Source organism: Oncorhynchus tshawytscha, unplaced genomic scaffold (genome assembly GCF_018296145.1).
Source record: "Oncorhynchus tshawytscha isolate Ot180627B unplaced genomic scaffold, Otsh_v2.0 Un_contig_8761_pilon_pilon, whole genome shotgun sequence".
Lineage (NCBI taxonomy): Eukaryota > Metazoa > Chordata > Actinopteri > Salmoniformes > Salmonidae > Oncorhynchus > Oncorhynchus tshawytscha.
This window is the reverse complement of record NW_024608652.1, coordinates 60,653-72,702: the sequence shown is the minus strand read 5'-3', so window position 1 is coordinate 72,702 and position 12,050 is coordinate 60,653. Positions and strand designations below refer to the sequence as shown.

Sequence of the window (12,050 nt, the reverse complement as noted above, 5' to 3'; positions counted from 1 at the left end):
ACAGAGCTAGTGTCCCCACATTTGGCTGATTTGCTAAACTTACAGCAACGAGGCATCATTAAAATAGCGACGTTAGTTGGATGTGTTGTTTCAAATGCTGTTTTAAGTCATCGCGGCCATAAACTAATGACTTTATTTTTATTTAAAAAAATATATACACCTGAAACGTAGGGCCACATAACATGACACAGGGGACTCACCTGTATGAACAGGTCCTGTTTGCTGGCTGAGTTGTGCTGGACGGGGGTTGAAGTGCCCGTTCCTGACTGGGGGGTACCACGGATGCTGGTACTGGGGGTCCTGGACTGGGCCTGGACTGACTTCAGGACAGACCGGCTCGGCAGGGTCAACCTGGTCTCTGCATCAGGGACATGGACTGCACTGCCAAGCTGCACACACACACACACACACACACACACACAGTGTTGGTGAAAGTAGCCCTGTATTAAATATATATAGAACATCTGACTGGAGCTGTATTCATAAAGAGCCTCAGTAGGAGTGGTGATCTAGGATCAGTTTGTCATTTAGACCCTACTGGCTAAGACGACACGGACCTGATCCTAGACGGACCCGATCCTAGACCCTACACGGACCCGATCCTAGACCCTACACGGACCCGATCCTAGACCCTACACGGACCTGATCCTAGACCCTACACGGACCTGATCCTAGACCCTACACGGACCTGATCCTAGACCCTACACGGACCTGATCCTAGACCCTACACGGACCTGATCCTAGACCCTACACGGACCTGATCCTAGACCCTACACGGACCTGATCCTAGACCATACACGGACCTGATCCTAGACCATACACGGACCTGATCCTAGACCATACACGGACCTGATCCTAGACCATACACGGACCTGATCCTAGACCATACACGGACCTGATCCTAGACCATACACGGACCTGATCCTAGACCATACACGGACCTGATCCTAGACCCTACTGACTACACGGACCTGATCCTAGACCCTACTGACTACACGGACCTGATCCTGGCAAAGACTACATGGACAGATGGGACCTGATCCTAGATCCTAATGAATAAGACTGATGGACCTCATCCTAATGAATAAGACTACATGGACAAATGGGACCTGATCCTAGATCAGCACTCCTACTGAGACACTAATAATAGTGACCCCAGACAAAGTGCTTTTCTAGATCAATGCTGAAAGCCGGTTACAGGAGACAACCTCACCTCCAGAGAGGCCTTGACGTCCATCAGGTAGTGTCTCCTCCTGCGGCTGGACATCTTGTTCTGAACTATGATCTCATCCCAGCTCCGGGAAACCTGACCGACCCTGTAGACCAGGAGAACGAACACACCCACCAATGTCATGACAATGACGTGGTAATAGAATGTTATAGCAAGAGTGTGATTACACACATATGTTTGTGTACACACACACACACACACACACACACACACACACCTTTCAGAGAGTATTCATATAGCCCTTGTCTTATTCCACTTGTTTTGTTACAGCCCCGAATTCAAAAATGTTATTGTTTCTCACCCATTTGCACACAATACCCCTCAACAAAATGACAGAGTTGAAAGCATGTTTTGAATCCGTCCACACATTTTAATCAAAATGAAATACAGAAATCTTATTTAGTTAATTATTCAGAGCCCCTTTGTTATGACACTCCAAATTGGGCTCGGGTGCATCACGATTTCCTTCGATCACCCGCGAGACGTCGCTACAACTCGATTGGAGTCCACCTGTATCCAATTCAATAGTTTGGACATTGATTTAGAGAGAAACACACCTGTCTATATGAGGGTCCCAGAGTTGACAGGTTAGATCAGAGTTGACAGGTTAGATCTGAACTACCCAGACTCTGTCTAGAGCTGGCCGTCCGACCAAAATTCTCAATAAATTTGCTACAATTTCTATTAAAAATGTTTTCACTGTCATTATGGTGTATTGTAAGGGAACAAAAACATACATTTAATCCATTTATTTTATTCAGGCTGTAAAACAACAAAATGTGGAATAAGTGAAGGGGTATGAGTACTTTCTGGAGATACTGTATTAAAATCCTCACCTATAGACATCTTCAGAGGACAGCTGATTGAGAATCTTAGCCAGTATGTGTCTGAGATTCTTCTTCTTCAGCTCGGTAAAGATGTCTACCTTCCCCAGGCCCATCTTCCTGCCGATCAGCCCAGCCAGGGGCATGGTGGTCCTGAAGGCCTCCTTCTCAGAGACCCTCAGCAGTTCCTCCAGACTGGTGCGCTCCAGCAACATCCTGGATGTCCTCTGGGACAGGGCCCGGACCATCTGCAGGGCCGGCGTGAAGGACAGGTCCTCTAGCTTAGCGGTGGTTGTTGTTTTTGGCGGCGTCACATCCGGGAAGACGTCACTGTCGTCATCCTCCTTGAAGAAGCTGCGCTCCAGATGTTCCTGGGATACGAGGTTCTTCTTCTCTCTGCGATGAGTTCTGTGGGCTGCCAGGTTCCTCACGTCCCGGTCCCCCTCAGACTGGGAACCCCCTCTCGGAGAGTGGAGAGGCGACGCTGGCGCTCCAGTCTGGACCTGATGATCATAATTTTTGATGATCATAAATAACTTTTAAAAAACAGAAGCAAGCAACAAACTGAATTACACCAAGTACAACTAAAATGATTAAATATTACAATTATTAGCTACAAAAACACCATAAACATACAACACTAAAAACATTCTACAGCAATGTTTCACAACTCAACTTTCTCACCCCCCCCAAACAGCACACATTTGTATATACTGTTGAGGGTACTCAACGATTGGAGATGAAAAACACTGTTCTAGGGCGTTCAATGGAAGTCAAAAAGCTATCTGGCCTACCTCCTCTTCATCATCATCATCTCAGCCAGCCTGCTGGGGGTCTCCTTGCACCTGGAGCTACCCGACGACAACAGCAGCAGTTCCTGGAAGGAACCATCATTGTCTACCGTGGAGTCCTGAGATTTATCCAGAGCCAAGGAGCTGAAGCCGCTGTCCTCAGACATAGAGCGGTCGTAGAGTTTACGAGTAGGGGTGGAGGAAGGGGTGTCAAAGTGGTATTTAGGAGTAGGGGTGCTCAAGACACGCAGGCTGTCCGAGAGGTTAGCCGCTACGTCGTTGTTGACAGGAGTCTGGAAGTTGTCTTTGGCCGAGGGTGTTAATCTGCTATAGCGTGGGGTCTCCAGCATCTCTGTGGTAAGGAGGTCTGAGGGACCGACGCTCTCTTCCGGGTCTACATCTGAGAGCGACGTAGCAGACACCTTTCTCTCAAAGAGAGTGACATTGGCCATGTTGCATTTACCATCTTCGAGTGTCGAGGTTTTTACAAGAGAGAAGAGGAGGCGCAGTTTCCTGCCGGACAGAAGCACGTCTTCTGGATTTAAAGTGCTTGAAGCCAAAGCTCCAATCGTAAAGGCATCCGGCGAGTCAAAGACCACATTTGAGCCGTGTTCAGTTCTCTCATTGGATGACGAGTCAGTCTTTTTAGTGCGTGGCGTTTCTGTTTCGTCTGCAGTCTTAGACACGAGGAGACGTCTTCTCAGCAACGGCTCTCTCCTGGATAGTTTAGGAGTTTCACACCAGCCGTTCTTTACCGGCTGCTCCTTCAAGGCGTCTCTCTGTGGACTTCTGACGCCCGCTTGTCGTCTGTTCTTTCTGGGTGACAGAGGTTCGCATCTCTGTGAAACATTCTCTTTAGGCGTTTCGTGATAACCATCAGAAGATAAACACTTTGAGAGGTCAAAATCCTCTCCGCTCTCAATTTTAGAGCTGTAGCCACTGTCCAGGTATCCGCTGTCCTGACAAGCTCCACATTGCAGGTCTTTGAGGTTGTGGAAATTGACATCTGGTTTGAGACAGTGCTCCATACTCCCTTTCAGATGTAGAAACACAAATATTTCACCAGGTTGACAGGTCTGGTGTTTCAAACTGATCTGTGAGAAGACATTGGAAAAACAATGCAGTTAAGACAGAAAAGGATTAGGTCACTTTTGTTGTAAAACTAGCTAGCTAGCTAACGTTAGCTCTAAGTTAATTCATGTAGCTAGCTAGTTATCTCAAATTAAACAAAAATGTAAACTGTACTCAATTTTGGTAAATACAAATATATCTAGCTGACTTCAGCTATAATTATTTTTTTAAATACAATTTTTAAAAAGTGGTCAATAGTTAACAGGTTATGAGAGTAGTTACTTTTAACCTTCCAAGTGGATCAAAACAAACAACCAGAAGCTAACTAGCAGTCGACGACAGTGACAACAGCTCGGCAGTTGCTATGCTGTTGATGAACCGTCGTTTTGGGGGTTTTCAACTGTTCCGGGTGGATGTCTCCATGGCTCCCAGGCGCCCGCTCAAAACTGCACTGCGACCGCCCAAAAAAACCCTCGCCTGAGGCTGGGGACACTGGCTCCTTCTCTCTCCCTAGAGACCCATTAGCCCGCTGGCTAGTTGGCTGACTGAAAGGTTGGCTGGCTGGCTGACTGGCTGACTGGCTAGTTGGCTGACTGACTGACTGGCTGGCTAGTTGGCTGACTGACTGACTGGCTGGCTAGTTGGTTGACTGACTGACTGGCTGACTGGCTAGTTGGCTGACTGGCTGGCTGACTGACTGACTGACTAGTTGGCTGACTGACTAGTTGGCTGACTGACTGACTGGCTGACTGACTGGCTGACTGACTGGCTAGCTGACCGGCTGGTTGGCTGACTGACTGACTGGTTGGCTGACTGGCTAGTTGGCTGACTGACTGGCTAGTTGGCTGACTGACTGGCTGACTGACTGGCTGACTGACTGGCTGACTGGCTGACTGACTGGCTGGCTGACTGGTTGGTTGGCTGAAAGGCTGGCTGACTAGCTGAAAGGCTAGCTGACTGGCTGGCTGGCTGACTGACTGGCTGGCTGACTGGCTGGCTGACTGACTGGCTGGCTGGCTGGCTGGCTGGCTGGCTGAAAGGCTAGCTGGCTGACTAGCTGGCTGGCTGGCGTCAAAAACAAAAATGTTAAAAAGCAGTTGCAATTTCAGAATGTGATGGCAATGTCAGAGTCCATTGTTTGTTGTATTATTACTAGTTAGCTTTGCTTGTTAAACAATTGGATTACTAGCTGAAAGTTAATATACTAAATGTTAGCAACTCACCTTGAAATACATACTAAAAATGTAACATATATACACAAGCCTGAGACAGACGTTAACGTTACGTAGAAAACTAGTAAACCTTACTTACCTAGTTATTGTTTCAGAAAGAAAGTTAATCCGTGTCGAAGTGTTGTTTACTAAACTTCTAGCCAAAAGGCAAAATGTCGGACATTGCAAAGAGCTATATCGTGTTGTACCCAGACGACAGTCTCCTCGTCCTCCTCATGAACTGCGTGTGTTTAGGACTGTTTTCAAATCTGGTGCAAGTCTCTCACTCCACTTCTCGCGATGCTTTGTTTTCCCAAACACACGCACTGTAGTCTCGTCCTCCTCATGAACTGCGTGTGTTTAGGACTGAGATGTTTTCAAATCTGGTGCAAGTCTCTCACTCCACTTCTCGCTCCACTTCTCGCGATGCTTTGTTTTCCCAAACACACGCACTGTAGTCTCGTCCTCCTCATGAACTGCGTGTGTTTAGGACTGAGATGTTTTCAAATCTGGTGCAATTCTCTTACTCCACTTCTCGCTCCACTTCTCGCGATGCTTTGTTTTCCCAAACACACGCACTGTAGTCTGGGAGGTAAATTCTCCTTCTTTCTTTCAATTTACCGGACAGTGTAGATTGCTGTGCGTTTAGCGAAACTCTCCCGGTTGATGTCAACACAAGATTGTAATCACTCATTCTTGCATGTTATACCCTCGTTTAGGTTGGCTAGTAACATCTAAACTGCAGACATGGTGGCCACTAAGAAAACTGTGAGTTTGAGATTGGAAAAATCGTTCATTTATCATATAAATGTTTGCGCACATCCTTAAACTTAATCGGTGATGGGGTAAATGTTATTTTCAAATCGTTCATTTATCCCAGTGTTGAGTGACCAAGCAGTGTCCGCTTTCGGGTTAGCGAAGGAACTTTTAGGCTTACGAGTGTCTACGATGCATCTTTCCTAGGTCGGTAGATGTGGTGTTTCGGGAAACGCATGTTATGACAACGTTCGGTAGATGCGGCGTTGCGCAATGTGTAATTAAAGGCAGCGTTCATTCTCCGGTCAGCGTTCTCCGTTCAAATACATTGGACCAAATAGTAAAATGAAACCCCATTGAAATGAACATTAAATTGACTTAGATATCATTGAAATATGTAGGCCTGTGTAGTATAGACCGTATGCAGGCTATTCACTTTAATGTAGTCGTCGCGGTTTTCATTTTAAGACATTGGCAACTGTGTATTTGTAGTCAACTTCGTTGTGAAGTTATCGACGGTCACACAGAGACAGATCCACATCTGGATTCTGTGTTTAGCGAGATCTTCTGTGTATAAAGTGACGCAGTAAGGGGAAAAACGCAGGCAACGACGCACTTCGCTTTTTCTACGAGTGGTCTGCGGCAGTCGATAAATAACTCGCGTTTAAGTACAACTTTAGTTGTGCTGGTTTTAGGGAAACGGCTCGGAGGTTTTTAACATTGCTCATACGAAGGTTCTAACGATGAAGTTAGTCGTAAGATGCTTTTGTGAAGCCGGGCCCTCGCCTGGTCTATATTGACATGCCATGATGCATGGGTAACCGATGTGAAATGGCTAGCTAGTTAGCGGTGGTGCGCGCTAATAGCGTTTCAATCAGTGACGTCACTCGCTTTGAGACCTTGAAGTAGTTGTTCCCCTTGAGCTACAAGGGCCGTGGCTTTTGTGGCGCGATGGGTAACGATGCTTCGCGAGTGACTGTGGTTGATGTGTGCAGAGGATCCCTGGTGGGTGCGAGGAGAGGGACGGAAGCTATACTGTTACACATGGATTGTGTTCTGTCATTTAAAAAAAAATAGTTAACCTTTTTATTTAACTAAGTAAATTAAGAACAAATTCTTATTTACAATGATGGCCTACCCTGGACGAAGTTGGGACAATTGTGTGTCGCCCTATGGGACTTCCATTCACAGCAGGTTGTGATACAGCCTGGAATCGAACCAGGGTCTGTAGTGACAGTGAGATGCAGTGTCTTAGACCGCTGAACCAGGGTCTGTAGTGACGCCTCTAGCACTGAGATGCAGTGTCTTAGACCTCTGAACCAGGGTCTGTAGTGACGCCTCTAGCACTGAGATGCAGTGTCTCAGACCACTGAACCAGGGTCTGTAGTGACGCCTCTAGCACTGAGATGCAGTGTCTTAGACCTCTGAACCAGGGTCTGTAGTGACGCCTCTAGCACTGAGATGCAGTGTCTCAGACCACTGAACCAGGGTCTGTAGTGACGCCTCTACCACTGAGATGCAGTGCCTTAGACCGCTGCGCCACTCGGGAGCCTATTTATGCAGTCCTGGGCTAAAAGCAGCCCGACTGTCAGAAGGCCAACTTTCCGACAGTTGGTCTCTAATCAGTTTCTCTCCCCAGAAAAAGTCCCTGGAGTCCATCAACTCTCGTCTTCAGCTGGTGATGAAGAGTGGTAAATACGTACTGGGCTACAAACAGACTCAGAGGATGATCCGCCAGGGCAAAGCCAAGCTGGTCATCCTGGCCAACAACACACCTGCTCTCAGGTAACTACACTGATCCAAAAATATAAACGCAACATGTGAAGTGTTAGCCTAGTGGTTAGAGTGTAGAGGCGGCAGGGTAGCCTAGTGGTTAGAGGCGGCAGGGTAGCCTAGTGGTTAGAGGCGGCAGGGTAGCCTAGTGGTTAGAGGCGGCAGGGTAGCCTAGTGGTTAGAGGCGGCAGGGTAGCCTAGTGGTTAGAGGCGGCAGGGTAGCCTAGTGGTTAGAGGCGGCAGGGTAGCCTAGTGGTTAGAGGCGGCAGGGTAGCCTAGTGGTTAGAGCGTTGGACTAGTAACCGGAAGGTTGCAAGTTCAAACCCCTGAGCTGACAAGGTACAAGGTAGCCTAGTGGTTAGAGGCGGCGGCCTAGTGGTTAGAGTGTTGGACTAGTAACCGGAAGGTTGCAAGTTCAAACCCCCCGAGCCGACAATCTGTCGTTCTGCCCCTGAACAGGCAGTTAACCCACTGTTCCTAGGCCGTCATTGAAAATAAGAATTTGTTCTTAACTGACTTGCCTAGTTAAATAAAGGTAAAATAAAATTATAAAGGTAGACGTTGTGCTGGGAGGGGACAATAAAAGACACTCTAAAATGTGCAGTTTTGTCACACAATGCCACCTATGTTTTGATGGAGCATGCAAATTGGCATGTTTACTGCAGGAATGTCCACCAGAGCTGTTGCCAGAGAAGTAAAAGGCCCAAAACGCGGCCCACCACGCGTAAACCAGGCCCAACCGACCACGCATAAACCAGGCCCAACCGACCACGCATAAACCAGGCCCAACCGACCACGCGTAAACCAGGCCCAACCGACCACGCGTAAACCAGGCCCAACCGACCACGCGTAAACCAACCGGCCCCAGGCCCACCGACCACGCGTAAACCAGGCCCAACCGACCACGCGTAAACCAGGCCCAGGCCCAGGCCCAACCGACCACGCGTAAACCAGGCCCAACCGACCACGCGTAAACCAGGCCCAACCGACCACGCGTAAACCAGGCCCAACCGACCACGCGTAAACCAGGCCCAACCGACCACGCGTAAACCAGGCCCAACCGACCACGCGTAAACCAGGCCCAACCGACCAGGTGGACGCCCTGGGCGGCGTGATTACACATCTGGCTTCTTCACCTGAGAGGGTCGTCTGAGACCAATCACCCGGATAGCTGATTAAACTGTGGGTTTGGCACAAATGAAGAATGTCTACACAAACTGTCAGAAAGCGTCTCAGGGAAGCTCGTCTAAGTTTCCGTGCTTGTCGTCCTCACCAGGGTCTTTACCTGAATGCAGTTTGGCGTCGTAACCCGACTTCAGTGGGCAAATGGTCACCTTCAATGGCCAATGACACGCTGAAGAAGTGCGCTCTAAACGGATGAATCCCCGGTTCCAACTGTACCCGGTGCATTTGTCGTTGTTGTGTGGTCAAGCGGTTTTCTGATGTCGACGTTGTGAACAGAGTGCCTCGTGGTGGAGGTGGGGTTATAGTATGGGGCATAAGCTACGGACAACAAACACTATGGCGATTTGAATACACAGGGATGTAGATGATGAGATCCCGAGGCCCCATTGTTTCAGCACGACGATGAATGGCGACCCCCATGTCGCAAGAAATCTGGACACAATTCCCGGAAGGCTGGAAATGTCCGGTGCTTCCATGGCCTGCATACGCTCCTCCACTCTGGATCCACGTGTACGACTGTGTCCCAGTTCCCGCCAATATCTAGCAACTTCAACACAGCCATTTGAATTAGAGTGGGACAACATTCCACAGGCCACACACAATCAACAGCCTGATTAACTCTATGTGAAGGAGATATGTCACACTGCATGAGGTAAATGGTTTGTCACATCAGATACGGCCTTACCTTTTTTTTTTTTGTTGATAAGGTGTCTGTGACCAACAGATTCATATCTCTGTGTTCACAGTTGTGTGAAATCTATAGATTAGGGCCTGATGAATTGATTTAAATTGACTTGATTATTTGAAATCAGGTGTGCTACTACTTGGCTGGTGCAGAAACCTCTTTCCCTCAGGGAAGATTACGCAGTCCTGCTCAGCACTGATATTGAACTAAAGTGAACCCACCCTAAAAGTGACTGGGCTCAGCACTGATATTGAACTAGAGTGAATCCACCCTAAAAGTGACTGGGCTCAGCACTGATATTGAACTAAAGTGAACCCACCCTAAAAGTGACTGGGCTCAGCACTGATATTGAACTAAAGTGAACCCACCCTAAAAGTGACTGGGCTCAGCACTGATATTGAACTAAAGTGAACCCACCCTAAAAGTGACTGGGCTCAGCACTGATATTGAACTAAAGTGAACCCACCCTAAAAGTGACTGGGCTCAGCACTGATATTGAACTAAAGTGAACCCACCCTAAAAGTGACTGCGCTCAGCACTGATATTGAACTAGAGTGAACCCACCCTAAAAGTGACTGGGCTCAGCACTGATATTGAACTAAAGTGAATCCACCCTAAAAGTGACTGGGCTCAACACTGATATTGAACTAAAGTGAACCCACCCTAAAAGTGACTGTGCTCAGCACTGATATTGAACTAGAGTGAACCCACCCTAAAAGTGACTGGGCTCAACACTGATATTGAACTAAAGTGAACCCACCCTAAAAGTGACTGGGCTCAGCACTGATATTGAACTAAAGTGAACCCACCCTAAAAGTGACTGGGCTCAGCACTGATATTGAACTAAAGTGAACCCACCCTAATAGTGACTGTGCTCAGCACTGATATTGAACTAGAGTGAATCCACCCTAAAAGTGACTGGGCTCAGCACTGATATTGAACTAAAGTGAACCCACCCTAAAAGTGACTGGGCTCAGCACTGATATTGAACTAAAGTGAACCCACCCTAAAAGTGACTGCGCTCAGCACTGATATTGAACTAGAGTGAACCCACCCTAAAAGTGACTGCGCTCAGCACTGATATTGAACTAAAGTGAACCCACCCTAAAAGTGACTGGGCTCAGCACTGATATTGAACTAAAGTGAACCCACCCTAAAAGTGACTGGGCTCAGCACTGATATTGAACTAAAGTGAACCCACCCTAAAAGTGACTGGGCTCAGCATTGATATTGAACTAAAGTGAACCCACCCTAAAAGTGACTGGGCTCAGTCAGCACTGATATTGAACTAAAGTGAACCCACCCTAATAGTGACTGGGCTCAGCACTGATATTGAACTAAAGTGAACCCACCCTAAAAGTGACTTGAACTCTTCTCCCGGTAGGAAATCAGAGATCGAGTACTATGCGATGCTGGCTAAGACTGGGGTCCACCACTACAGTGGGAACAACATAGAGCTTGGCACGGCCTGTGGAAAGTACTTCAGAGTCTGTACCCTGGCCATCATTGACCCTGGTGAGTTTGTTTGAAATCTTCCATGAAAAACGGAACAAATGTGACAACGCTGTCACGTGTGTGTGTGTATGTGTGGTGTGTGTGTGTGGTGTGTGTGTGTGTGTGTGTGTGTGTGTGTGTGTGTGTAAACTGTTATTCTCTCACTACTGGTTTCTAGAATGTAACTTATTATTATTTTCTAATCATCCACAGGTGATTCAGACATCATCAGGAGTATGCCTGATCAGCCACAGGGGAGAAGTAGTCTAGTTGCGTCACTTCCATTTCTCTGTAGATGTATTTTGGTATAAATAAATCGACTTCAAGATGTCCCAGTTGTTTTTGTCATATGTTTAGTCATTGACATGTGATTGTAGTACAATGGAAGACATTGTGGAAGAGACTAAGAAATGTGGGCACTTGTGGGGTTTTTTTCTACATCAAGCTTGCATTGTGTTGGGTCACCCCGTTGGTCACCCCCTGGCGTTGGGTCACCCCCGCTGGTGTTGGGTCACCCCCTGGTGTTGGGTCACCCCCTGGCGTTGGGTCACCCCCTGGCGTTGGGACACCCCTCTGGCGTTGGGTCACCCCCCCCCTGGCGTTGGGTCACCCCCTGGCGTTGTTGGGTCACCCCCTGGCGTTGGGTCACCCCCCCCCCTGGTGTTGGGTCACCCCCTGGCGTTGGGTCACCCCCCGTGGCGTTGGGTCACCCCCCGTTGGCGTTGGGTCACCCCCTGGCGTTGGGTCACCCCGCACCCCCTGGCGCTCGGTCACCCCCTGGCGCTCAGTCACCCCTGGTGCTCAGTCACCCTGGTGTTAATGGACTGTAGTAGAGCCACAAAGGTCAAAAGGCACAATACCATCTTCACAACTAGTGTATCGGACTCTCCACTGATACATATTACATCACCACTTTTAGATGGGCCCATATAATTGTCCCAACAGTCAACAACAATTCCTTCACTGAAATAATAGATTGTTAGTGGTCACTCACAACACAGCAATATAAATCTGTCATTGGGCACTGTC

At 48.0% G+C, this 12,050-nt stretch overlaps 2 protein-coding genes across 2 annotated transcripts; one reads left to right on the top strand and one right to left on the bottom strand.

Moving 5' to 3' along the window:
• Positions 1-200: 200 nt before the first annotated feature.
• On the bottom strand, positions 201-5,409 carry LOC112239355 (F-box only protein 43; the record flags this gene model as incomplete). Its single annotated transcript, XM_042313476.1, is given in 5 exon segments — positions 201-389; positions 1,214-1,316; positions 2,068-2,558; positions 2,850-3,940; positions 5,229-5,409. Coding segments are annotated over 3 exon segments (528 nt in total), but the record flags the coding sequence as incomplete, so codon positions are not given.
• A 312-nt stretch (positions 5,410-5,721) lies between these two features.
• LOC121843697 (60S ribosomal protein L30-like) lies at positions 5,722-11,352 on the top strand. The gene is made up of 4 exons (XM_042313477.1): positions 5,722-5,896; positions 7,524-7,669; positions 10,912-11,042; positions 11,235-11,352. The coding sequence occupies exons 1-4, from the start codon at positions 5,876-5,878 to the stop codon at positions 11,330-11,332; spliced, it is 396 nt and encodes a 131-aa protein (XP_042169411.1). The 5' UTR covers positions 5,722-5,875; the 3' UTR covers positions 11,333-11,352.
• The last annotated feature ends 698 nt before the right edge of the window (positions 11,353-12,050 follow it).